This window comes from Thalassophryne amazonica, chromosome 6, assembly GCF_902500255.1.
Source record: "Thalassophryne amazonica chromosome 6, fThaAma1.1, whole genome shotgun sequence".
Lineage (NCBI taxonomy): Eukaryota > Metazoa > Chordata > Actinopteri > Batrachoidiformes > Batrachoididae > Thalassophryne > Thalassophryne amazonica.
In genome coordinates, this window is record NC_047108.1 from 94104051 (window position 1) to 94132000 (window position 27950).

At 39.4% G+C, this 27950-nt stretch overlaps 2 protein-coding genes across 2 annotated transcripts in view; both read right to left on the bottom strand.

Annotated features, from left to right (window-relative positions):
• LOC117512659 overlaps positions 1–26425 on the bottom strand; it is a gene marked incomplete at its 3' end in the record, with an annotated part of 106899 nt that extends 80474 nt beyond the window's left edge. Inside the window, exons 1-5 of the mRNA XM_034172807.1 lie at positions 26247–26425; positions 3757–3800; positions 2511–3655; positions 2123–2375; positions 1271–1516 (exon numbers count right to left, since the gene is read on the bottom strand). Coding sequence (XP_034028698.1) covers positions 1271–1516; positions 2123–2375; positions 2511–3244 — 1233 coding nt within the window. The remainder of the gene's footprint in view (positions 1–1270; positions 1517–2122; positions 2376–2510; positions 3656–3756; positions 3801–26246) is intronic.
• Positions 26426–26794: 369 nt separating this feature from the next.
• LOC117512664 (protein kinase C-binding protein 1-like) overlaps positions 26795–27950 on the bottom strand; it is a 61538-nt gene continuing 60382 nt past the window's right edge. The window contains 1 exon segment of the mRNA XM_034172811.1: positions 26795–27915. Within this exon segment, the coding sequence (XP_034028702.1) occupies positions 27737–27915 (179 nt within the window). The 3' untranslated portion in view covers positions 26795–27736.

The window sequence follows — 27950 nt, forward strand, 5'->3', positions numbered from 1 at the left end:
GTAATTTACAATAATAGTATTAATTAATTAATAATTAATTAATGTTAATAATACTAATAATAATTGATCAATAATAGTAATAATTAATATTGTTTGATTAATCATTAATTGATTGATTAGTAATTAAAATAAATAAACACTTGAAATATATCAGTCTGTGTGGAATGAATGTACACATTATACAAGTTTCACTTTTTGAATGGAATTACTGAAATAAATCAACTTTTTCATGATATTCTAATTATATTACCAGCACCTGTATGTATCTTATGGGCTGCATCTAGTTCTGTTAACCTTATATTTCTTTTTCAAATTCTCCCATTTTTTGCGTCCAGCCCTATTTCCTTTAGAAATTTCCTTGACAAATAATAGCAGTCTGTTAGGACGTCAGGTTATGTGTTACACATATACATGTGTGTGTATATATTTTCCAACTTACTCCCATTGGTGAAACTTCTCATTTTCTGCTTATTAGCTTATTAGAAGATCAGTGTGCTCAGGGCTCCCTGTTTGTTAACAAAATACACACGCGTTACAGACCTTGAAATCCAACAGCAGGGGTCGCTATTATCCAAAGATTTATGAACATACAAATTAACGTGCTTATCCTTTAGCATGATTTTTTCCATTGTGAGATATAAAAGTGTCTTATCGTAGCGGTTGTGTGTATGTGCATTAAAGTGCTTCAGCACATGAGCCAAGTTACGATATTCTTCAGAACGACAATATACGCAACATGCATCCAGCAGCATACACGTTGCTGTCATAGACAACTGCCTGTAAAGTTTTTTGGGAAGTTATGGCTTATAGCTGATAGCCTCTACTGCATTTTCCCCATTCAGGAGCTTTTCTTTTGTCTGAGATTTCAGAACCAGTACCATCAAATGCAACATAATCCTTTTCGCCATCTTGCTGATCAGGTGTATCGATTACCCAAACAGTGACACCCAGGGTTCATCAGTTTTTCTCCCTCCACCATCATGTCTAATGACCTCTGGTGCACACACCATTTCTATTTACAAATAATTACTCTAAACATGTAAGTAGAAAGCAGGCTCATGCAATACAATTTCACAATTAGATTTATAAAAGAGGACCTTGTGTGCAGACAGCTTCGTCACTGCAAAAAAAGAGATACATTTTTCACCTGTTTCTAGTTTTAGCTGTCACTCCACAGTTTTACACATGACCCCAGGTGACCCCAGTGTTTACTGAAAAGATTTATAACACGAGCATAAGTTCTTTGTTATCTTGTTTAAAAAAAGCTTACCTTTATAGAAGAAGCATTTTCCTCTGTTTGTCCTCTTGACACGGGCACGTTTGTGCCAGAGAGCGACTTCATAGTAAAAGCTGCATGCTGAAGTATGCAGTCAGTTCCACAGTAAACAGATTCTGGTAAAGCCTGTTTGGAGCACCCAGGTCCAGTGCAGAGAGGAAGAGATTCATCTATCTCCATCTCAACTTCCGATTCAGGCTCCATTTTCACAGGCAACTGTACTTCCACAACAACGCTCTCCTGGAATCAGATTGGAATGTCAGACCACAAGGCCACACAAATCAGTCAATGACGTTTGGAATGTAATGGAATGAGATTTATTATCATTGTCATTACAAATGCAACAACGAGATTACGTTTACACTCCAATTACCTCTACACTCTAATTACCTCAGACAAACTACAGCAATTAATCCACAATTATTGTTTACCGTAATAATGGCACACATCAAAATTAAAGACAACACATATACATTTGACAATGTTTATGTGATCGAAACTTGAAGCAGTCCATCATCCGAATTGAGGCAAAGTGGGTGAGGGCCACAGCAAACATGAGTTACACCACCATGAGTCGCATTTTTACCTCAGTTTAAAAAAATAAATAAATAAAGCCTATATACTATGGCTGTAATAATCATAGTAAAACATTCTCTGTCCCATAAAGCATTTCACCCAAAAGTCAGTTGAGGAAATATGATGAGAACTACTTTTGTTGTCATTATGAGTGGTCGCTGGTGAACCTGCTCTTTTGCAGCTCTTTTGATTTGGCACAATATCAATACAAAATTGAATTCAAGCAATGAGATGACTGAAAACTGCTCACATTTCAACTAAAAGTCTAACCTTGAGAGATTTCTGCTCTCTGTGTGCCTCCCCTTCTTCAACAGCAGGACTTGGTGTCATGAATTCAGGATGGCTAAATTTAGGCTGTGGCTGAGGAAGGGACTCGGATACAAGCTGGGCCAAGTTCCTGGTAGTGCATGGAGGACAGATATACTCTTGCTTACTTTCTTCCATTTTATGGCCCTGTGTCTCAGTAATGCCAACACAGTCACCATGGAACCACTCCTGGCAACTGTCACAGCAGATCATGAACCTAGACCCAGAAAGTGTGACAGAACAAATAAGGGAAACCAAGAAGTGAAACTGACAGCTGGTTTAGGTAAGCAAACAAGCAGCTCAGTTCAAGACAGCTTGTTCTAAAAAGAAAAAAAATATTACAAAAACCTACCTTCCATTGGATTTTTGCCGACAGATACAGTAGAGAGCATTAGAATCATAACCCTCGATGTCTGATACGTTTACATATTTCGTATCCTTATCATGGTGGTCTCGTTCGTCCTCCTCCTCTGGTGCATCATCATACTGGCCTGGAATAGCATCAATAATCTGGTCTAAATCAGTGTCTATGACTATGCAATCTGAAGGTGATTGCTCAGGAAGTCTCTGAGATGCATGTATGTGGGCAGGCCTAAGTGGACTTCCTTCTTTGTCTTCCTCTTGCAACTGCTGTCCAGCTGGTCGAACAAGCACCACCAGTTCATCACTATCTTCATCGTCTATCACAACAGACTCGAGGTCAACTGGCTTTGCCCTCCCTCTACCCCTTCCTTTACCTTTTCCTCTACCTCTTCCTCTGCCTCTCCCCCTTCCTCTGGCCTTTCCTCTTCCACCTTTGCCACCTCTAGCTCTTGTGTCCGTCACCCTGCCCTTTGATGCCAGCTGCTCCTTAATCTGTATGAGTGTCATATCATCACTATCTTCTTCTTGACTCGAGATCAACAGCATATCGCCAAAGTCACCATCCTCAACATGGTCTGGAGCAACAGACTCCAAGATTTCCGTATCAACAGCACAGTCTAGACTATCAGGCAGAGCAGTTTCACAGGTAGCCTGTGGAGCTATTTCTATGGCATGAGTGGCTTCAAATCTGTTGGATTGTGGCAGTGTGTCCGATGCACCCATCGACAAACCATCATCCCCACCAAGCAATGAGAATGCAGTGTGGAAGGCAGACCCAAAATCCTGCCATAAGATAGGGTCAAATTTCCCTCCTCCTGAAGCTTCTGGGGCTGGTTTGGGGTCCTCTGATACTGGTGAGGAAGGAGCAGACCACTCAAGCTCATCTATAACACTTCTAGTTGCACGACTAGGCCTTTTGAACAGCCTGGGTTTGTGGAGTGCTTTGGTGTGCCCCCCTAGTTCTGCGACCTCTGATTTTCCGCACAGGTGGTGGACTGCGAGTTAAGTCACCAACCTCCTCTATGAACTCTCTACGAGCAATGGTTGTCCTCCTGAAGCCCCATGATTTTTTAACCTGTGTTAGGGTTGGCCTGATGCTCGCCTCTTCTGACAAGGCCGTGCTCTGATGCTCCACTACAGAAAGGAAAGAAGGGAAAAAAGATCCCAAGTTCTCTTTCATGATCTTCCATATCAACAATTTGCTAATTACAGTGCAAATTAAGACTTCAGTTTACCTGAATCTATCACGCCCTCCATACTGATGTTCACAGTAATCAAACTGTCCAAACACAGACAACAATACATGTTAGTACAGACACAAATTAATTTTTAATTAATCGTAAATACTGAAGCCTAGTCTTCAGGACATAAAAGTCATTACAACTGTGTGAGGCCAAGTAGAGAGAAAAAAAGAAAGAAAAAGTAAACACAAACATCAACATTAAACCAAAGACATGTACCAAAAACAGCAATTCAGCCATTATTGGTCTAACAGACACTGACATCCATTCCATTTGAAAAAAATAATTTCAAAGTGAAAATGGCATCAGAGATGCAATGAATAATCTATTAACCATTCACAATCCATTAATTCACCAACTACGTATTTTTATAATTCAATCATTTCTAGGATCTTTTTTTGAAACCCAAATTTTATTGTGTCCACCTCTTTATATCATTTGATGGTCTAATATTACAATCCCAAACTGATTTTAAAGTCCACAAATAAATCTAATACTTTCAAAATAGCTAACAAACCAGATCGTTTTGTTCAATTTACAAAAATAAATATTATTGTGACATACACCATTAATTATACTGTTGTCTATAAATCTGTTGAATTGAAAATCAACAAATCATGGTAATTTTCCATAATTAAATGTTTTTTTTTTTAAATTGACACACTATTTTTTTTAATTGTCACACATTACTTAACCTACTTTAGTGCAACATATAGCCTATCATAAATGTAAACAACTTCAACATGCTTTCCTTAATACCAGGACTAGGACGAGTGGATCCTATACTGAGAAGTTCCCATCTTGGAGTTGTGGACAAAACATTTACAGAGATCATCCTGGGTTTTAGGAGACACTGATCAACATGTTTCACCATTTTCTGGAACAAACAACTAATCAGTTCATGGCGAACATAACCAACACATTTATGAAAATCGCCAGATGCAACCCTAAAACGGCACTCAGAAATCCTTTCATTTCATTTACATTTATTCATTCATTTCAAACATGTTTTGTCATTAGCATTATTTTGTCATTATTGGCATCTTCACATGTTTGAAAATGAGTAGGCAGAAGTATAAACTTATATTACCCTACATCATTTGTACATTAAAACACGTTTTCTATTGCACAATTCTATCTTCTTCATAATAGAAGATTCACCCCAAGCAAGCATTTTTTTTTCATTATTGACCCAAACAAGGCCTGCCCCTTTGCTAATTTTAATTGAAATCCACCCCTAACCTCCTGATACCTTGTTGTCATAGACCACCAAGCACAACCAACAAAAGACAGCAGTTTAGGAGAGACACAGCGGACAGATGACATTTCCTACTGTTGAAAGTAGTCTTGTTTTACCACTTACTGTGGTAGTAAAGGCCTGTGTACCCTTTTGCTTTTCCACATCTGAATTTTGTAATAACATCACAGTAACAAATAAATAATTCAAGCCTTTGAAACTCCCAATGACAACTAATGTCTGCAACATGGCATAAATAAAATGAAACTATAAAAGCAAAACAATGGCATAAGTATACCAACTAAATGATCAAATTTACAACCAGTTTTCTTCAGAGAAGGGATGGATACATCAACATGTCCCTGTCAAAGCTGTCTGGAGGAGACACTGCCTGCAGTGACCATGCAAGGACACTACTGAGGAAAGCCACAAGACATCCAGGCAACGCTGACAAAATATAGGTGTCTGTGGTTGTGATGAGACAAACTGTGCGCAGTGGAACTTTTAACTGTTGCACTGCCATTTATAGAGTCATGGTCAAGTGCCACAGAAAAGGATTTTCTTAAAAAGATGTGAAATTTCAGCTACAGTTTGCCAGAAAGACCATGGGAGATGCAAGCCAATCCTCACCAGCTGGTAACTCCTTCAGAATTGTCATGGATGTTTTTTGGCTTTCCTCACTACTCTCCATGCACAGTCATTCAAATTTTGAGAACTGCTTACTTGACACAGATTTAACATAGTGTACAGTGCGTCTGGAAAGTATTCACATTTTATGTTACAGCCTTATTCCAAAATTCATTAAAAAAAATTATTTCAAAATTCTACACACAATAATCTATAATGACAATGTGAAAAAGGGGTTTTGAGATTTTCCAAATTTATTAAATATAAAAAACTAAGAAACTACATGTAAAAGAAGCTCAAAACTGAGCTCAGGTGCATCTTGTTTCCACTGATCATCCGTGAAATGTTTCGACAGCTTAACTGGAGCCCACCTGGGGTTAATTCAGTTGACTGGACATGATTTGGAAAGGGACACACCTGTCTACATATGAGGTCCCACAGTTGACAGTGCATGTCAGAGCAAAAACCAAGCATGAAGTCAAAGGAACTGCCTGTAGACCTCAGAGACAGGATTGTCTCAAGGCACAAATCTGGGGAAAGGTACAGAAACATTTCTACTGCTCGGAAGGTCCCGATGAGAACAGTGGCCTCCATCATCTGTAAATGGAAGAAGTTCAGATCCACCAGGACCCTTCCTAGAGCTGGCCGCATGGCTAAACTGAGTGATCGAGGGAGAGGCGCTTTAGTCAAGGAGGTGGCACCAATAATTTTATACTAAAAACAGGAAGCTCAATTTTGTTGCACCTTAATTTATCCAATTAAAATTTTTTGATTCAATTTACTTCATTTTATATAGCACCAAATCACAACAAAGCTGCCTGCCTCAAGGCACTTCACACAAGTAAGGTCTAACCTTACCAACCCCAACACAAGTGACAGTGGTAAGCAAAAAGTCCCTCTGATAATATTAAGAAAGAAACCTCAACCAGACCAGACTCAGAGGGGCGACCCACTGCTTAGGCCATTCTAACAGTTACAAAACAGGTCTGTCATGTATACCCAACTACCTGGCTGTCTACACAGCAGCCTTTCCCCCATAATTACAGGTAAAACATCCAGTTTGTGTTTGTTGCTGTGGCAAGCAGAAGAAATTGAAACATTTGAACCTTTCAAACACCATGTACTACCATCGTGGTGTACGACAACTACCAGCCAGCAGTGGTGGAATTTTCCTTCGTCCCCTCATTGACAACAATGGAACACGCAGCACAGCAGTGCTTGGAGGTGCCGCCGGATCACGTGTCAATGGTCTGTACCAGACGGGGCATTGACCCTCTCTCTCTGTGGGGTTTCAGGTCCTGTCTGGCATTTGGACTACGGGCTTGTGCCCTATAGCTGCTGCCTGCAGGGATGAATGGGAACACCCTTGTTGTGCTTGGCACTGGTCCTATTATTGTGTATGTCCCCACCTTCAGTGGCACTCTGTGCTGCTTGTCATAGCTGTCGAGCCCTTCTCTGCCCACGGCCGCCCCTGCAGTTTGGGGGCTGTGTGGCACTGATGCAACTCCTCATAATCATTTGCACTTTCACACAACTGCATCGGTTACACTCTACACAGTATTCTAGCTTTCCCATGTGAATGTACACTCACATATTCATGTGATTCACATTTGCTCAATATGGCCCTAAACCCATTTGCCTATGCAGAGAAATCAGCTCCAGGTGTGCACTCTATCCAGGGCTATCTCAGCCCAGGAGAGAAGTCAGCCCTTATACTATGCCAATTAAAGATGCTACAAATGTGAAAAAGACACAATCAGGCATGAATGTGATTGTAAATAAAATACTGTACAAAATTATTCAGTGCAGATCCAGTTAGCTAAAACAAAGAAATACAGCAAACAATAGGTTTAATATCAGGGTTCCTGCCAGCGCAGTTTAGCATAGGGGGCCCCTATGCTGTGATTTAACCAGCATAGGGGGCTTTTCTGTTTTGTTTTTTCCTTTTTAAAGGACGTCGCATGTTATTACCATCCCAGTTAGCAACACAAAGTGGACCTCAAAATGCTGGAATTAGTGTTTCAAGGGGTTATACATTTCAAAATATACAATATTCGTGCCTGCAGCGCTCGTCATACTCATCTATGCCTCGCAAAGTTCACCCCTAAGCTGTGAAAAAATACTGGTGAGAACCCTGAATATGAAATAAATTTGCAGACTAAGCTAGTGAATATGATTAATATGTTAGACGTTAACATTCATTCATTCATTTTCTACATTTTAGAAAAATCCATTTGGGCTTAGCTAGCTGATATGATCATCACCAACTTTTTTTTTTTTTTTTGGTCATTTCTTCAGGCATCACATTTTTATTATTTCAGTGACAATGAACATGATGTTAAATATCTTTGCAGATTGCTGAATTAATGTTTTGCTTTCTCAAGTGAAATACAGGCTACAACAGGTGTAAATTAATAATAAAAGACCCAGTTCTCTCGGGGCCAACTTCTTCAGGCCAAGTTCACATTACCATCTATGCTTGCTGCTATCATTGTGAGTGTCCCCTCTATTAAACATGTTTATTTTTTTCCCCTCACCATTTTTGTTTGCCTCCTTGTTGTCTTTGCAGACAATTTTAATTATTTGACAGTTTCCTTGATGGTTGCATTGTGTGTTTACCTTAATTCGGGGTGGCAGCAAATCACTGCTGCAATATTAAAATTGTACATATTCTTCATGGTATGAGCTAGCTGTGACTCAGAATGATATATGCACAGATAAATGGGAGAAAATACAGCTGATACATTGTTAGTGCAATTACTAAGCTGTCAAAAACATTTAGGTTTTAATGTGATCTTAGTAAACATTCATGAGTGTGGTGTGCAATGTTACGATACAAAAACATTAAAAAAAAATGAAGCAGCTGTATAATACTTATTACCTAGGTGGCAGGGGTGGTGGCCAAGTGTTTAGTGCACTTGGTTTCAGTGCAGAAAGTTCACAGATCAAACCCCACCCCTGCCACATTTCTCCATGTAATGTGAAGTGGCGTCAGGAAGGGCATCCGGGGTAAAACTTTTTGCAAAATCAGCATGCCAACCCACCTCAGATCTGCTGTGGGGACACCAAATGAAAACAAGGGAACAGACAAAGGGACTTACTATTATACTTGGTATCTAGGGTCATTTTGTCACAAACTTGAAAATTAGGTTTGAGGTAGGTTCAGCCGAATACTCGTTTCAGTTTGTATGATATTTAAAGTTATTTGGTGAACTTGTTTCATATCGTACACGGTGCATTTGACAAGACAGAGCTGAAAATAGCTCGTATCGCGTCGGTCACTGCCTCCACTCCAGTCTTTTTTTTTTTGTTGTTGTTGTTGTTGTTATGTTTTTTCTTAGTTTGGCTGGTGATAGACACACACCTTAATCAATATTGTTTAACTATGTGTGGGGAAAAAATAATGTTAGGTAGCAAAAATAAATAATTGAAAAAAAAAATCAGTTTGATCATAAAATAAAAAAAGTTGTGTTGAGTATGACAACTCTTGTTAATGCATACTTAGTTCATAATTTCCTACATTGAATGACAATTCTGAGGCTGTTCTGTTATTCATTCATACACTTAAGAATATTCATATTCTGAGTTTATAAAAAACTTGTTCTGTAAATCATTCCTTTACTATTGTGATCAAGAATCTTAATTCTGAGGCTGTTCCGTAAATATTCATTCATATACTTAAGAATGAGGTCATAAAAACTTGTTCTGTAAATAGTTCTCTTACTTTTGTGATCAAAAACATTGATTTGAATCTCAATTTTGAGGCTATTCTGTAAATAGTTTTCAAATAAACAATAAATATAGTAACTTCATTTCAGTCCATATCAATTTCAGACTTAAAATAATGTACTAATTTAAGCCCCACCCATTTGGGGTTAGACCACGCCCACCTCCGGTTTGGGCCCTGCCCACAGATACGGATACAGATAAGTATATGAATGGTGTACTTGCACATCCATAGTTTGAGGTATTTAGCAGGGAACTTTTTTCTAAAAGAAGCCAGTTATTGTAACTAAAAGGTAATTAAAATGTTGATTATGGCTTCTTTAAATGTCTTAAATTATAACAAATTAGCCAAAAAGTAAAAGCCAGTGTCACAGAGGGGACAACTATTAGAAGGCTGGTGTATTTCTTTCCCTTGTTGAAAGCTTCCATTCAATAATGGATATAGTTGTAATTTGCTTAATACTAATATCTTAGCAAATGACGTTTAAGTATTAGGACAACAGTAGTGCATCCTAGTGCAAAATGTCCTCTCCCTGACAAAGTAAGGTTAAATAAAGTCATAACCTGTTGTGACCTTTTGACTTTAAGATACTTCAATCAAGTCTGGAAGCATGCGCTCGTAATGTGCTTCACCAGATGCACAACACTATGGAACCATCTTGGGACCTGGTTGTCAACTTCATCCAGACATAAATAAATTTGATACTCAAATTACCAGGCTTTTGTGTAAATAAACAGAAGGGATAGAATGTCATGAAGGGGATAATACATTACAATACAGAAACTGTCAAAAATGTCTAATTGTGAAGATTTCATTATTGTGAAAGGATACGCAGATTTTTTTTTTAAATAACTCTAAACTGCTATACATGTACTGTGGATTAATTAAGGAACAGTCTGAAACAAGCTACATTACCTCCATTTATATTCGCATTTTCAAATACAAAAGTGTTTGAAACTGTGAAACTAAATGTAATCACATGTAATTTATAACTCTACTTTTAGTTAGTGAACTTTATCAGATACATGCTAATATAAGTTTTCTGGGGGAAGGAGGGTGGGTCACTTGTCTTTCACACCACTCATCTGTCATTCATTCACTGATTTCAGTTTTCAATGGATTCTGCAATCTTCCATCAACAAAATGCTTTGCTGTGGATGTTTGGGTGAGTACATCCTCCTGCCGCTATTTTCAGGCTGGGATCCCCCCCCCCCCAAAAAAAAAATCCTGAAAGCACCAGTAATCCCTTATCAACCTTCTACAATCACCTAACATAATTGAATTTTTGGTTCCTCCATTTCCCTTCACAGGTTCACCAAAAACATAAACAAAATTTAATTGTGATGAAAATACTATTTTTCTTGCAGTAGTAATACACAATTCGCAAACAATTTAGGTGCCATTCAAAAAATTTTACATAAGTGTATCCCTCTCCCCCCTCGAACATGTAAAAAATAAACTGAAAATGTCTACTCATCTTCTAAAAGCAGGGTATTGCGTTTTGTTCATGCGTGTCACTAAATACAAAATAACTTGGAAGAGGGTGAGCAGATTTTCACTAAAATTGATAGGAATACTCTTCCAAAAAGGTCAAGCTCATCCCAATAAATTTTATATTGCATGCAGTTATATGGCAAATTGTATTCCTGAGGATTAATTTTATTGTTGAACAAATACAGTGCTCTGAGTCAATCCAAAATCAATCAATCAATCAACTTGTTTCTTATATAGCGCCAAATCACAACAAACAGTTGCCCCAAGGCGCTTTCTCGGAGGGAATATATTGTATATATATAATTGTATGCAAAGGATTGGGCACCCCTGATAATTTTCATGATTTTCATTTATAAATCATTGATTGTTTGGATCAGCAATTTCAGTTAAATATATCATATAGCAGACAGAGTGATATTTGAGAAGTGAAATAAAGTTTATAGGATTTACAGAAAGTGTGCAATAATTCTTTAAATAAATTAGGCGGTCAGGTGCATTAATTTGGGCACCCAACAGAAAAAAATCCATCAATATTTAGTAGATTCTCCTTTTGCAGAAATAACAGCCTCTAAACTCTTCCTACAGCTTCCCATGAGAGTCTGGATTCTGGTTGAAGGTATTTTGAACCATTCTTCTTTACAAAACATCTCAGGTTTTTTGGTTTCCGAACATGGACAGCCCGCTTAAAAATCACACCACAGATTTTCAATAATATTCAGGTCTGGGGACTGAGATGGCCATTCCAGAACATTGTACTTGTTCCTCTGCATGAATGCCTTAGTAGATTTTGAGCAGTGTTTAGAGTTGTCTTGTTGAAAGATCCAGCCCCAGCGCATCTTCAACTTTGTCACTGATTCTTGCACACTGTTCTCAAGAATCTGCTGATACTGACCCACTTGACCATTTGACCCACAACTTTAACAAGATTCCCAGTTACCTGCACTGGCCACACAGCAGGATGAAACCGCCTCCAAATTTTACTATAGGTAGCAAGCGTTTAGTTTCGTCAGTCCACAGCACCTTATTCCAAAATGAAGCTGGCTTGTCCAAATGTGCTTTATCATACCTCAAGCAACTCTGTTTGTGACATGTATGCAGAAAAGGCTTCCTCTGCATTACAGCATCTCTCTTGTGCAAAGTGCGCTGTATTCACCTTATTCAGGAAGTCAGGGTGGGCGGCTCCATTTTGTCAAACAACTTCCGCTTTGCCACTGAGTCGATGATTAGCTACGTGGAAACACAGTACGCCAGAAATGTCCAAACATGAGCAACATTAATTGTTCAGTTCGTGAGTGCCACAACAACTGGAAGAAAAGGAAACTATCGCTTTCAGAACGATGTTTTGAACATGGAAAGGAGAGATCTGAGTGCTGTGGACCAGCTTTTAACTTGTTCCCTCCTCCATTGAAAGACAAGGATCTCCGGTGCTCGCTAAGGCACTGAATTAAAAAAAAATCCACCCAGACGTCCCTATGTCTGTTCTTTTTCTTTTATGGACAAAAAAAACCCACACCACTGGATCTTTATCCAGAGTTATGATTGGACTATAACGCTCCGTTGAATAAGCCATGGTGGATGAGACAAGCTGTGTTTGTAGCGTTAGCTGCTATCTTATTTACTCATTTTCTGGTGTTTGATACAACCAAGCACTGCATGAAATAACACCATACATATATTAACGTTACGTAATCTTGGCATTAAGGTTGATGCTACTTATCGGGTAGTATTTTAACTTGATTGTGCTTTTATACGAGCTTCAGCGGCACTGTGCGGTGTGAAGCTCATAGTTCCTCATAGCCAAACTGTCCACGCCGAGTGACAACACAAAGTAGTTAAAAACAATCGAGGGCCACTTCTTCATGTTATCTTCCCACTCTGTTATGACCCGTGGGTGAGCCAGAGTTGATCCCTTTTGAGATTTTCAAAACGGTTTTTGTTTCTACCCATGTAATATCTTCCATTGTTCTATATTGAAAACACCGCTCACGGGAAGTCCTGAGACAAAACCGAAATGCCTCTGTTGTAAAAGTGGGCAGGGCTGAATAAGGTGAATAGCTGAACGATGCACAGAGACACTATCTGCAGCAAGATCATGTTGTGGGTCTTTAGAGCAGGTCTGTGGGTTGACTATGACTGTTCTCACCATCGACTGCTTCAGCTTATCTGAGATTTTTCTTGGCCTTCCACATCGGGCCTTAACTAGTACTGTGCCTGCGGTCTTCCATTTCCTCACTATGTTCCTCACAGTGGAAACTGACAGCTGAAATCTCTGAGACAGCTTTTTGTATCCATCCCCTAAACCATGATGTTGAACAAACTTTGTTTTCAGGTCATTTGAGAGGAGTTTAGAGGCTCCCATGTTGCCACTCATTAGAAGAGATGCAATGAGGGGAAACATTTGCAAATGGCCACCTTAAATACCCTTTCTCATGATTGGATTCACCTGCGTAAGGAGGTCAAGGGTCAATGAGCTTACCAAACCAATTTTGTGTTCCAATAATTATTGCTAAATGTATTCAAATCAATAAAATGACAAGGGTGCCCAAATTTATGCACCTACCCAATTTTGTTTAAATAATTATTGCGCACTTCCTGTAAATACTCAAAACTTCATTTACACTTCTCAAATATTAGTGTGTTCGTCTGCTATATATTTAACTGAAGTTTCTGATCCAGACAACCAATGATTTATAAAGGAAAATCATGAAAATTATCAGGGGTGCCCAGACTTTTATACTGTATTTATGTGTGTGCACGCATATGTGTAACAACTATTAGGCAACTATTAGTGTGCACAATTATGCAAATAAGTGAAAAATGAATATTTTCCCACCTGATATTTTCATCTATTATCTCTCTCTCTCTCTATACATACACACACATATATACACATATATATATATATATACATATCTCTCTCTCGCTCTCTCTCTCTATACATACACACACATATATATATATATATATACATATCTCTCTCTCGCTCTCTCTCTCTATACATACACACATATATATATATACATATATCTCTCTCTCTCTCTCTCTCTATATATATATATATACACACACATATATATATACACACATATATCTCTCTCTCTCTATATATATATATATACACACACATATATATATATACACACATATATCTCTCTCTCTCTCTCTCTCTATATATATATATATATACACACACATATATATATACACACATATATCTCTCTCTCTCTCTCTATATATATATATATATATATCTCTCTCTCTCTCTATATATATATATATATATATACACATCTCTCTCTCTCTCTCTCTCTCTCTATATATATATATATATACACATCTCTCTCTCTCTCTCTCTCTATATATATATATATATATATATATATATATATACACATATCTCTCTCTCTCTCTCTCTCTCTCTATATATATATATATATATATTATAAGCATAACAAATACACAACTCAAAATTAGTTCTTGATCTACTGATCAACCTTTTCAGCAGCAGCAACCACAGCCTCCTAAATGCTGTTCAAAGAGGCAATTTTCCCTCACCATAAATCTCACATTTAAGAAGAGCTCACAAATTCACAAGAGCTCAAGTTAGGTGATGAAGAGGGTCATCACTGAGGTCTTTGTTGACTAGCCAAGCAGTGGATTAATTTGATGTATGTGATTAGGCATTTCATAAAAGAATCATAGCCTTCTTTAATGATGCAGACTTTTTAATGTATCACGGCTAAACTGGCATTTGGTTTGGGAGTTGATTTTTTTTAGTTCATTTTCAATCTGAAAAGGTCCAACTAGCTCATCCTCAAGGATAGCAGCACATACATGTGTCCATGTGAGCCTTGTTCAGTGGCAGGCATCTTTCAACCATCCTAAATTGGGCCATGTCTCTGAGCACTGAACATCTTGTATGTGTTGACACTCCAGGTAGATTGTAGTTATGGAACAGTCACACTGAAAGACAATGGGTTCCTGGTAGCATCATATTTAATTCTTCTCAAATCTTTAGTAATTTGCATCTTTTCTTTGCGACACATTTCTTGCGACCCTGTTGACTAATTGTAACAAAATGTTTTATTGTTCTGTGATTACACCTCAATAGCTTAGCTATTTCAAGAGTGTTGCATCCCTCTGAAAGGCTTTTTTCAATTTTCAGTGAGTGTTAACTATCTTTTTTTGGTCTATTTTACCTAAGATAAAGAACCTGAGGCACTGTGGTTTATTGGTTAACATGGTTACCTCAGAGCAAGGAGAGACTAGGATTGTTTCCTGCCTGGTCCTTTCTGTGTGGACTTTGCATGATCTCCCCATGTTTATGTGGGTGCCCTCCAGGTGCTCCGGCTTCCGTCCACTTTCAAAGACATGCAGGTTAGATAAACTGGAAACTTAAATTGACCATAGCTGCAAGTGTGAATGTGTTTGTCTGTGTATATGTTGCCCTGCGACAGACTGGCATCCTGTCCATGGTGTACCCCAACTCTTGCCCTGACTGCTGAGATGCTCCAACCCTGACTGTGGCCCTTGACTGGAGTAAGTGGTTACAGAAAATGAACGAATGAAGAATCTGCCTAATATTTATGCACACCTTGATAGGCTATTAATTACTTGTGACCTCACCCTCCCTCATTACACAAATACATTATCATCTGAGAATACTTAAATACAATAAACATTCAGATTTATATACTTTACAGTTGGACAATATGCGTAGTATATATATATATTAAAGGATGCACATCATCGTGCCACACGCAAGCCATATCCGAAAGCTGAGGACGAACTGACTAACAATCAGAAATATACGAGCCACATACTCAGACACACACTCACACAGTTATAAAAGCCAGAGGTGGTGCAACAAAATACTAGTGATGTGTTGGAGCGTTCTTTTGTTTTTCATGATTCCATAATTTTTTCCTCAGAATTGAGTGATTCCATATTTTTTTTCCCTCTGCTTGGTCTAAAAAAGTAAACCGTTACTGACTGCCACAATTTTTTTTCCTGATTTCTTATAGTGTTTCTTAAAGCCAGAAAGTTGCCATTTGAAATGACTTTAGTTTTGTGTCATGTCTGTGATCTGCTTTTTTTCTACAAAATTAAACAACTGAATGAACATCCTCCGAGGCCGGTGATTCCATAATTTTTGCCAGGGGTTGTATGCATATTGTCCAACTGTAAAGTATATAAATCTGAATGTTTATTGTATTTAAGTATTCTCAGATGATATGTATTTGTGTAATGAGGGAGGGTGAGGTCACAAGTAATTAATAGCCTATCAATAGCCTAGGCTTCATCACGGCGTTGCTTTGCGCCATGCGGCTCCGTCCCGACGCACGGAATTCCTCCGCTCCTCTTTCCATGACAAAAACTCCTGTAACAGTGGAATGTGTCGTTCATTTCCAAACTGAACGCTGTGTTGATCCGGGACGTCGTCTGACTACCACAGAAATTGCGGAAGATGTGGACATCAGCACTTTTTCGACACACTGACACAGACGTGCGGAGGAATTCCGCGTCGGGACGGAGCCGCATGGCGCAAAGCAACGCCGTGATGAAGCCTCACGGGACATGTTCTGGCATGTCCAGCTCATCCACAATTTCTCGGATAGTCACATGACTGAAAAGCCACCGAAAGCCGTCCTGTGAGACCAACACGGAGGTGCTCCGTGGCACATCCCTCAACTTCTCTTTCCATGAAAAAAACTCCTTTAACAGTGGAATGTGCCGAAAAAGTGCTCATGTCCACGTCTTCTGCCATTTCTGTGGCAGTCAGACGACGTCCCGGATCAACAAAGCCTTCACGTTGGAAATTATCTGGTTGTTTCAGCGGGGTTTCAGCCTGTCGATCGGCGCTCGGAGTGCGCCATGCTCTCAGCAGCTGTGGGCGGTCTTTAAACCGGCTGGAGCACTCCTTAATCTGTGTAATTCCCATAAAATCGTCCCTGAAAGCCATCTGAATTTTCCGAATGGTGTCCACCCTGGAGGTCTCCTCACAGTTTCTGGAAAAATTTGATGCAGCAAGCTCCAAATCGGTTCAGACATTTTATTCGCAATAAAAATCGACGAGAGGGGTGGACCACTGCTCACACAAAGCCTGCTCACAGGCGAATGACGCAACTGACAGGCGTGAAAAAACTCACGCATGTGCACGAAGGTTCAAGCTTGGCTGATGCAATAACACGTGATTCAAATCCATATGGTTTTTGCAAAAAATAAAAAGGTCGGATAGTTTTCTAACAGACCTCGTATTTGTACTTAGAGTGTTGTACCTCTGACATTTTGTAGTCTTTTAATGTGAATTTTATTTTAATTGGTCAGCCTTACATATCCACAGATATTTTAAATTTGCTTTTTTGTGGGTTTACTAATTCTAATCCGTTTGTTGTCTTTGTCAACTAAATGCTAAAGACTAATCCCAGCACTTTCCCTTTTATGTACCACTTCACACTTTCCCTTCATTTTGCACGTAACAGTCTGAAGTACTCACACTGTAAATATAATGTATAACTGCTCCCATCCTTTGTGTGTTCTCACACACACACACACACACACACACACACACCAGTATACAGTGGTGTGCAAAGGTATTCAGCCCCTTGATATTTCACACATTGTTTATGGCATTTCAAATACAAAAGGTGCAGAGGTGGTGGCCAAGTGGTTAATGCGCTTGGTTTCACTTCAGAAGGTTCCGGGTTCAAATCCCACCCCTGCCACATTTCTCCATGTAATGTGGAGTTGCGTCAGGAAGGGCATCCGGTGTAAAACTTGCCAATTCAACATGCAGAGCCACCTTGGAATTGCTGTGGCAACCCCGAGTGCAAACAAGGGAGCAGCCGAAGGGACGACTTACTATTTCAAATACAAAAAGTAAATCAGGCTTCTCAATATATAAATTTCTAAAATTATCTTCCTTAGACTCAACTGAAAGCAAATCTCTATATCTTGATATAAATAATTAAAAATATAAAAGCCAAGATGATTTTCTTCACACAAGTCAGAGGATGGATACATGGACATTTCCAAGTCACTGAATATGTCCTGAACTTTATTTACATCAGTTATGAGGAGATACAAACAGTATGGCACTCTATGGTAAAGCTGTGTGGAGTAGACAGTTCTCAAAAAGTGAGTGACTGGGCAAGGAGAAGAGTGAGGGAAGCCACCAAGACAACCAGACAACCCATAAAAGTTATACAGTGGGGGAAAAAAGTATTTGATCCCGTCAATTTTGCAGGTTTTCCCACCTACAAAGAATGGAGAAGTCTGTAATTTTTTTTTTTTTTAAATCGTAGGTACACTTCAACTGTGAGATAGAATCTTAAAAAAAAAAAAAAAAATCCAGAAATCACATTGTATGATTTTTAAATAATTAATTTGGATTTTATTGCATGAAATAAGTATTTGACCCCCTAGAAAAACAGACCTTAACAATTGGTACAGAAACACTTGTCAGCCATTACAGAGGTCAGACGTTTCCTGTAGCTCTTGACCAAGTTTCCACACAGTGCAACAGGGATTTTGGTCCACTCCTCCATACAGATCTTCTCCAGATCTTTCAGGTTTGGAGTTCCAACTCCCTCCAAAGAGTTTCTATTGAGTTCAGGTCTGAAGACTGACTCGGCCACTCCAGGACCTTGAAATGCTTCTTACGGAGCCCCTCCTTAGTTGCCCTGGCTGTGTGTTTGGGGTCACTGTCATCCTAGAAGATCCAGCCACGACCCATCTTCAATGCTCTTACTGAGGGAAAGAGGCTGTTTGCCAAAATCTCGCAATACATGACCCCATCCATCCTCTCTTCAATATGGTGCAGTCGTCCTGAGCTTTCTCAGAATCATCATCATCCGAGGCGAGATCTGGCATGGAGACCCAGACCAAGGGAGACTGACAGCCATCTTGTGTTTCTTCCACTTTCTAATAAATAATCATAACAGCTGCTGTCTTCTACCAAGCTGCTTGCCTGTTATCCTGTAGCCCATCCCAGCCTTGTGCAGGTCTACAGTTTTGTCCCTGATATCCTTAGACAGTTCTTTGGTCTTGGCTATGGAGGACAGGTTGGAGTGTGACTGATTGTGTGCACAGGTGTCTATTATACAGGTAACAAGTTCAAACAGGTGCAATTAATACAGGTCAAGAGTGCAGAATAGGAGGGCTTCTGAAAGAAAAATGAACAGGTCTGTGAGAGCCAGAATTCTTGCTGGTTGGTAGGGGGTCAAATAATTATTTCATGCAATAAAATGCAAATTAATTATTTAAAAAAAAATGTAAATGTTAAAAAATGTGATTTTCTGGATTTTTATTTTTTTTTTTTTTTAAGATTGTCTCTCACAGTTGAAGTGTACCTACAATAAAAATTACAGACCTCTACATTCTTTGTAGGTGGGAAAACTGCACAATTGACAAGGGACCCAAATACTTATTTCCCCACCGTAGGCGGTCTCTGGTTGTGATTGGAGAAATTGTGCATAGTGCATATTTTGCATTTTGTATCCCCAGTAATACCAGCTTCATGAAGTGGCACAGAGGAAGGTTTTATTAAAAATAAGACCCGAATGTTAAGCTACAATTTGCCAGAAGATACATCTGACATGCAAGCCTACATTTAAGGTTTTGGTGAAAGAAAACTGGCAATAAAATTAAACTGATTATTTACAAGTAATATAACAAAGGGGCCAATTGCTTATGCAACCCATCATCTTGGCTTTTATATTTTTTATTAATTTATAGCAAGTTGTAGAGATTTGCTTTCAGTTTGAGTCTAAGGAAGATAATTTTAGAAATTTTTATATTGACAACGCTGATTTACTTGGGGATGAATACATTTGCAAGCCACTGTATACTGTAATTTGTTTTACTGCTTTTCCTTTCATTTTTAATCCCTGGAGGAGTTGTCTATACCTTGTTGACCTCGAATGGTTTTTATGTTACTGCTTCATTTCAGTAACTGATCACAAAAAATATAAAAATAATTTTAACTGTCCACAAAAATTTTCTTGTTTCACAGAAGAAAGCAACTAATTAAGCAGTTATTAAATTCATTATTTGGAGCAAATTAGTAAAAGATCAAGGTTGCCAAAAAATATAATCAAGCATTCAGGGCGCAGGACCACTTTTGTGTCCCTAGGGTGAATAAAAAGTCTGCGCATCACAAAGCCTTCTATCGTGCACCTGTTTTGTGAAATTATGTCCCTATGGAGATAAAACAGATTCTGTTGAGACATTCAAGTCCAGACTTAAGACACATTTATTTTGCCTTTAGTATGGGTAGCATACTGGTATATTGTGGTACCATACTTCCTATCCTTTTAAATTCATTTTCTCAGCCTCAACTTTATCTAAATTTTGGGTCTGTAAGTGAAGCTTAGGGCTAGCGGCCAGCAATAACTTTAGTATTTTCTCTGCTTTCTTGTCGATTTACTCCTGATGGAGACTTTCCGGGAGAATGATTCTGCTTTTTCCTCTCTGTCCAAGGTATGGATAGCTGGATGGCTACTGAACACAGAGTGCCGGACTGACAGGCTGAAATGGACATTCCTGCGGGAACAGGCCCACTGACGGCATGAGGACTGCTGGATGACACCTGCCTGTGGCAAAACTGCCTGCATGAACTTCTCATCAAATATATATTCTTTTGTTATTATGTCATGTTGTTTGAATTCCTGTTTTCTGTTTTTTGTTTGTTTTTTTTCACTTTTGTAAAGCTTTGTAAAAACCTTGTAACTGTTACAATGGCCTAAGCAGTGGGTCACCCCTTTGAGTCTGGTCTACTTGAGGTTTCTTCCTCAATATCATCAGAGGAAGTGTTCCTCACCACTCTCACTTGTGTGCTTGCTCTAGGGCAGGGGGTGCCCAAGTTCGGTCCTCGAGATCTATCTTCCTGACACTCTTAGTTGTCTCCCTGCTCCAACACACCCGAATCCAATGAAAGGCTCATTATAAGCCTGCTAACAAGTCTTTCATTGGATTCAGGTGTGTTGGAGCAAGGCGACAACGAAGAGTGTCAGGAAGGTAGATCTCGAGGACAAAACTTGGGCACCCCTGCTCTAGGGGTTGGAAAGGTTAGACCTTGTGTGTGTGTGTGTGTGTGTGTGTGTGTGTGTGTGTGTGTGTGGTGTGTGTGTGTGTGTGTGTGTGTGTGTGTGTGTGTGTGTGTGTGTGTGAGAGAAGCGCCTTGAGGCAGCTGTGTTGTGATTTGGTGCTATAAAAAAAAAAATTGAAATATTCTATTATATCTCCACGACCAACAATGCTAGATCAGCTAATAATTTGTCATTATGAAGGTGTAAGTGACGTCATGATGACATCACTAAAGGCTGAAAAACAAATCCTGGATATCTGCAACCAACAGGGCTAGATCAATAATGTCCATCTTCTTGGTGTCACTACTACCACTCATATCTTGAAATGAATATCCTACTCTTACATGACAGTACAGAGAACAGGTTTGTAATAGCAATGCAATGCATTGTGGTCCTTGTGTTCACACGAGCTGTAAGTTCGCACTAGTTCCATCAGAGGTAAACATCTCTATCTCTAAGTTAAAACTTTGAAATTAAGACCTCATCAGAATGGTGAACTGTTGTGTTCACGTAATTGCAACTGTTCACTTAATTGCAATGGTTAACCTTTTATTCCCCTTAGCTTTCCTACTGGAAAATGGGACCAAGCAGCTCAGATCACAGTGTCAATAAAGAGGAGTAGAAACATAACAAAGAAATACAATTAAGTATTAAAATAAGTCACTTTTTGTGTTTAAAGTAGTTACAACATGGTTATGTGCAAGCGGTGACCTACATTTGCGATCTCAATGGTCTTCTGGTTTCTGCACTAAAAAAATTCTACACCCAGCTGATGGTGTACTGAATATGGGCACAGCGTAATTTATAATTCCAAAACTGCTTGTATGTGTAGGCGCTGACACCACAAATGACGCAGGAGAAAATGTCAGGGAACGTTAGCATTGGCAGCTCATCAAAGTCAGCAGACCACTCTGTATTCACACAGATTAACACCTCAAGTTGTGTCCATTCTCGCCAAATAAAGCTCCTTTGCCTCCTTGTTGAGCTACCTTCTTTCTGTACTTTAACTTGCTGTGGACTTTCACACCCAACATTGTGGTTTTTTTTCCTGTTAACTGTTTGTTTGTTCACCCTCATCACTCGTCGCCGCGGCTGTTTGTTTATGGCCCAGTCACACGGCACTTAACGAAGGGCAACAAAGCCCTGAGGAAACAAGAAATCTGGACATTCATTGGCATCGTTTAACCTTCGCGCAGCTTCCTTCCTGCAGCTGGCACTTCGTCAGGATTTTTTAACTGTTGAAAATTTTGAACGAAGGGCAACGAAAACTAGTGTTGGGCGAAATGAAGTGAGGCTCCGAAGGCTGTAGCGAGCAAAAGGGGGCGTGTCAAACGAAGCCCCGCTTCGAGGCCTGTATCAAACCATGTGACTACAGCTAAATGAGGCCTCGTTTCCTGAAACCACATGACTGCTTCGTTGAGCGAATCGATTCGCTGAAAAGTGCTCAAAAAATGCAGGAAACGTTGGCGCTTGCCCGGTCCAGCGCGTGGAGGAGAGTGATTGACAGGTTCAATGCCTGCAGCTGGGATGCAATTTTATGGATTGTTTTAAATTGTTGATTATGGACTTAGCAGCCCCTCTCTCCCCAAAATAGTCTTTCATTGTTATAAATTATTACTTGAAACCACCCATTTAAAAAAATGACAATATATGTCTCAAAACTAATATGTCTAGGGCCTTATTTGTTTAATTCACTCAGTCATTTGCTTAATTCACTAAGTTAACAAACAATATTATTCTTGGTTTATGAATTTATTGTTTCAAGTATTTATTTGCACAATTTAAGGTCAAACATCAAATCCAGGGGGTCATCAGAGTAAATTCATCCTGTGCATTTCTTTCTCCACTTGATGGCAGTACAGCAAACCAAACGCTGCGTGAGGCCTCAAGACGTATCGAAACATTGGATGAGAAGCCTCGAGTCTTGAATGGGGCTTCATTTGCCCATCACTAACGAAAACCTCAATTCTTCCGTGTTTCGTTTTGCTGTCATTCTTGACGTTTTTTTTTTTAATCGTTTGTTTAGTTTTTGTAACATTATTGTTTAATCTGACTTCGTTCGAGCAGCTGAATGTTTTCACACAGCGCAAAATCCAGTTTGACAGGGCAAACTCAGCCTGTTTGCTTGGATTTTTTTTTAACTGGGTGGAGAGTCAGGTTCAATGCACTCAGGCACCTTAAATAGGGAAGAATTAATCTTTTGTGTGAATACAATTAATTATTTTGCCACAAGCAACTGCTGAATTTGAAACATACGTTGTGTAATTTCCGACGGTAATTGAATGCAGCATTAGCGGCAGCAGCAGCTGCTGCGTGTGCTTATTATTTTTATTAAGAATAACAATGAGTGTAGGAATGACAATCCAGCTCTTCTGTACATGTGTAATTTAAAAGATTATATAAAGAGCTGTTCTGGAAGACAGAATTCACATTGTGAATCAGCTGCAGCTGGTGGAATAAACGCACATGTGGAGTCAATGCGCGACGTTCACACGGACTGATCACTTTACTGCTCTGATATATTCAGTCATCTTTACGCTTATATTTATTCCCCATTTTGACAGTTTTCTGTTATAAATCAATATATATGGCTTAGAATATAATACAGTGGTAGATCAGCAACCACGTCACACCATTTTTTTTTTATTGGAGCAAGACAGAGCACGCAGCGTGTCCTCAGACAGTGTGGAGTCTGATGATGGAGATGATCCCTCTTTTGTTCTGGATGAGGAACCAAAGCAGGTAGGTCCACAGACGTGCACACAGATCTCCACAGCTTCTGTTTGCAGTTTCTCCAGGACTCATGTACTATGAGCGCCGTTCCAGCGCCGAGTCCTGGAACTCAGATGCAGACACACACTGCTCCAGCAGTGGCTCCAGGCGCGTTTCCTTTAAAGCGTTGAGATCGTTAGCTTTGGTTTTATCAATTTCCTCTTTCGTCCCTTTTAAGGTGCATTTACACATAACCAAGACGCGTTACGAATGTAATTTTTCTGTCATTCGTGACACATTCCTGACATTCTTAATGTGACTTAACGCATCTGAATAGGTTTCTTAATAGTGCGTGTTGGTGCGTGATATTCTTGATATTCGTGGAGCATGTTTTTGCCTGTCAAAAAAATCTTCCACGAATGTCACACACCACCCTCATTTCGTCTCACGTCGTGGAGGTCGCAACTGAGCGTATTGATCCGTCTTGATGAGTAGTGATCCTTAATAGAACGTGACGACGTTCGTAGTGGTTCCTGTGATGGTTCTTGGAGCCCAAACTGTCACACGTTATTACGAAGTGACACAGAAACTGTCAACTTTTGACACGACTTGTAATGCGGCGTCACATTTCACTGCACACCACGACAAATCAGTTTTCTGTCACGTGCGCACAATTAAACTCAGCTCCAAGTGTCGTTCCACAGATCCTTCTGAAGCTCCTCAGGACACTCCTGCAGGTGTTCCACCTGCTGTTGTAACCGATGAGCGGGAGAACGAGTCTGAGCCAGAGGAACCACAGGAGCGAGAGGAGACTCACGTGCAGCCAGACATCTCTGCACCTCCTCCAGTCCAGCAGAGGAAGAAGCGTGCGGACAATTAAACCCTGCTACACCCCATTCAGTTTGATTGCTGACACCAAGTTGGCTAAAAGACTAATTTCAGTGCTCTTCAGCTCGCTCCTGTAGGTGTTCCACCTGCTGCATGTGCCTGATGTTTGGGAAAATCCGTGAGACGAGTGCCGCATGAAGCCACATCTGGCTCTGTCCATCTCCTCCTCCTCCTCTCTACACCACTCCATGGCACAGAGCCCAACTACGCATGCAGTCACAAAGTTCTTCTGAAAAACTGGAGCAATCTGAATTCGGGTGGATGAATATGGGTGTGTGTGTGTGTGTGTGTGGAGACAATTCACCTCGTTCACAACGTGACAGAACTTAATGCGCTGTTGCGCGCGTGGAACGCTATTCTTGACCGTGCGTAATGGTTCCTGATAATTCTCCAGCAACACGTGCCATTAATCGTAACGTGGTAACAGGTTGCAGCAGTTCCTGAGGACACCTGACGCCTTTGCCCTGAATAATCACATTCATGATCAGCGGCCAAGAATGTATACTTCGTGGCAATCATGACTTGTCGCCGTTATGTGTAAACGCAGCATTACGCTCTTGCTTCGCAGGCTGTTCGGTGATAAAGCTCTTTCGTTCACCTTTTCTCAACGACTAGTGACTTTTTTTTTTTTACTTTTCCCTTCGTTCAGGAATCCTCGTGTGCTATGTGACTGGGCCATTAGTTTTATTCCTATTCAATGTTCACCACATGGAAATATGGTAGACACAAATGAACTAATAACAAACGTGAAAAACACAAACTCAAAGCCAACCTGTTTGTTTGGGTGGGAGTGAACACAGCACTTACAACCCCAGAATGCAATGCATTGTGATGTCTTTGCTCATTCTCTATTACACACGCAAGGTATATATTAGGGGTGTAACAACCCCCCCACAAAAGTGTAACTGAAAACCTCCAATATTTATACTCGAGGTCCTGCACTGACTGACATTTGTAATCTTCAGCTTTTTATGCAATTATACTACATGTAACACCAAAATTTCAGGCAAAATGTTCCTGATGTCAAAACTGTAGCATCCCAGGATAAAAAAAAAAAAACATTTGAAATGTTATTATACTACCTTTTTATTTTACGCAACTCTTTGGTTCTGTACAGATATGAAGAAACCTGACGATTACGTACCGTGATTTGAATCTTACCAAGCTGTGAGGGTAATGTGCCCCTACGAAAGATTCCTTCCACCCATGCCTTTCATTCAATGAGCTGTACATGCCACCATAAATCCAGTCACCAGTGAACCCTCAATTAAGTCATAGTAGGAAAATTGATTAAGTATGACCCCGTTTTGATATAAAATGCAGGAGACTGCCCAAAAATGATTTCATTTAAAAGGTGAACATTGTATATACATTTTACTTATTTATAAAGTTATCACGTTTTCTTAAAACAAAAATTATATTTTAGGTCTCAAAGAAAAATAATTTAAGCCTCGTCAGGACTGACGTTGTGCTAAGCGGATCAAAATGTCTCCTCAAGCTAAATTTAGCTCACACTCGATAGCACAACAAAAGTGAAACAACAGTCCTAACTTTTTTTTTCTTAGCACTAGCTGTAAAAGCACATTAACAAGCTTCGCATTGTAATGGAGAAAAAGTAAGACTTGTTCCGTGAAACCAACAGATAGTCGACTTTGTTCTTTGCAGCTAAATTAGCCGTAAGCTAGCTCCTGTACTATGCTTTAAGACTTACACTACTTTCTTGAACCACGCAGTCACGAATTAAATGTTGCAAGCTTCTGCATCGACGACATGAAGAAATGCGACATGGTACCTTCAACACTTAACTACAGCTTTCCAGTTTCGGGTGAAATCGCACAGCTAACTAGCGATCACAACCTTCCATTTTCACTGTCTCGCTGTTATCGCTACCCTCGCGATAATTGATGAACAGCTGTCTACTCTCTCGCGATAGTACGTTCTCCTCTCTGCACCCGAAGGTGTCATGTGATATTTATTTAGGTTTATCTCGTGATCATTTGTCTGCCACAAGACGTAACCTCAAGCATGTTTTTCAATGTGATATTTGGTTTTAATCTCTTAATATTTAAGGCCATGCATAGTGATTGTTTGATGTTTAAACCGCCCTGGAAAATAAATACATGGTCTTGTCACTGTGGCCTTGCGTTGGTTGACTGTGCTCAATATATTGTTTAATTATTATTATTATTATTATGTGGGGAAAAAAAATTCTATGCTACATGTTTGGAACTTTGATCTTGCAACACTTGACACAACCAATAAGCACAGAAATGATCATTTTTATTTCTTTTTCAACCCATTTACAGTATGTAGAATATGTAAACAAGAAACAGGACAAATTTAAAGCAGACATGCTCACAGGAAATTATATCCATCCATCTGCATTTACTAGTTATGTTAACCGATCTTTAGACACAGCCTAAATAGGATTTACATCAGTTTTTTTCCCCAAGAAGTGATGAAAACACTTCGGTTTAGCACGGACATTCACATGAAGTGTTTCATTTTCAAATAGCAATTTTTGGACACATAGAAATATTTAATTAAGCCTACTATAAAAACATAACACTATAAATATTGTCCAGGTATCTTCTTAAAAAACTGTACAGTCTTATCTTTTTGTTTGTTTTATAATAAATCAAATATTTTTATATGGCTATACAATGTCAAACTACAATACAAAAGTGGTATGAAACAAAAAAGCCACTGTTGACATGAAATGGACAGGTTGAAATCAGACGGATGAAAACTGCTTTCATAAAATGATGCTTGATATGAAGATAAATAATTCAAGACAATCATGTAACTTGCATCACTCCCAATTACTCTGATGGTATGACGGAGGGAGAGGGGGGGAGACAAACAAACATGTTCATGTGAAGCGACAACAGTCAATACAAAAATTTTTTTTACATAGGGAATAAAATGCCAAAGCCTTGAAATATATTGGGTGGCAGTTAGTGTGGGTGTTAATATACCAATATTTCATATTTTGACCATTTTGGTTTGATTTCAGACAGAGCTACAACATAATGCTACAGCATGACATACAGGTTCACATTAAGACCAACTATGTTCATGTGGCAAACCTAGCTGAATACAGACTGGTGGAAACCCAAAGTGATTGGTTACAGAGTCGTGCATCTTCGAGCTACAACGCCACAAAATTTGACTTGTGACAGACCATCTGCAGTGTAGTGATTAGGTCACAGTAACGCCAGCACTTTCCTTGCTCTTGTCCGTGCATGTTGGCGAGCTGCTTTTTTCTGTTATGGATCCTGCACCTGATGGTAGAGTCTGTGCGGCTGGAGAGTGGCCTGATGGTTTGGCCGAAGGGTCTGAATTTGGTTCTGCCTCTGGTTCCTGCTGAGAAGCTGTGGCTAGAAAGAAAGACCAAACATAAGTGCAAGCAATT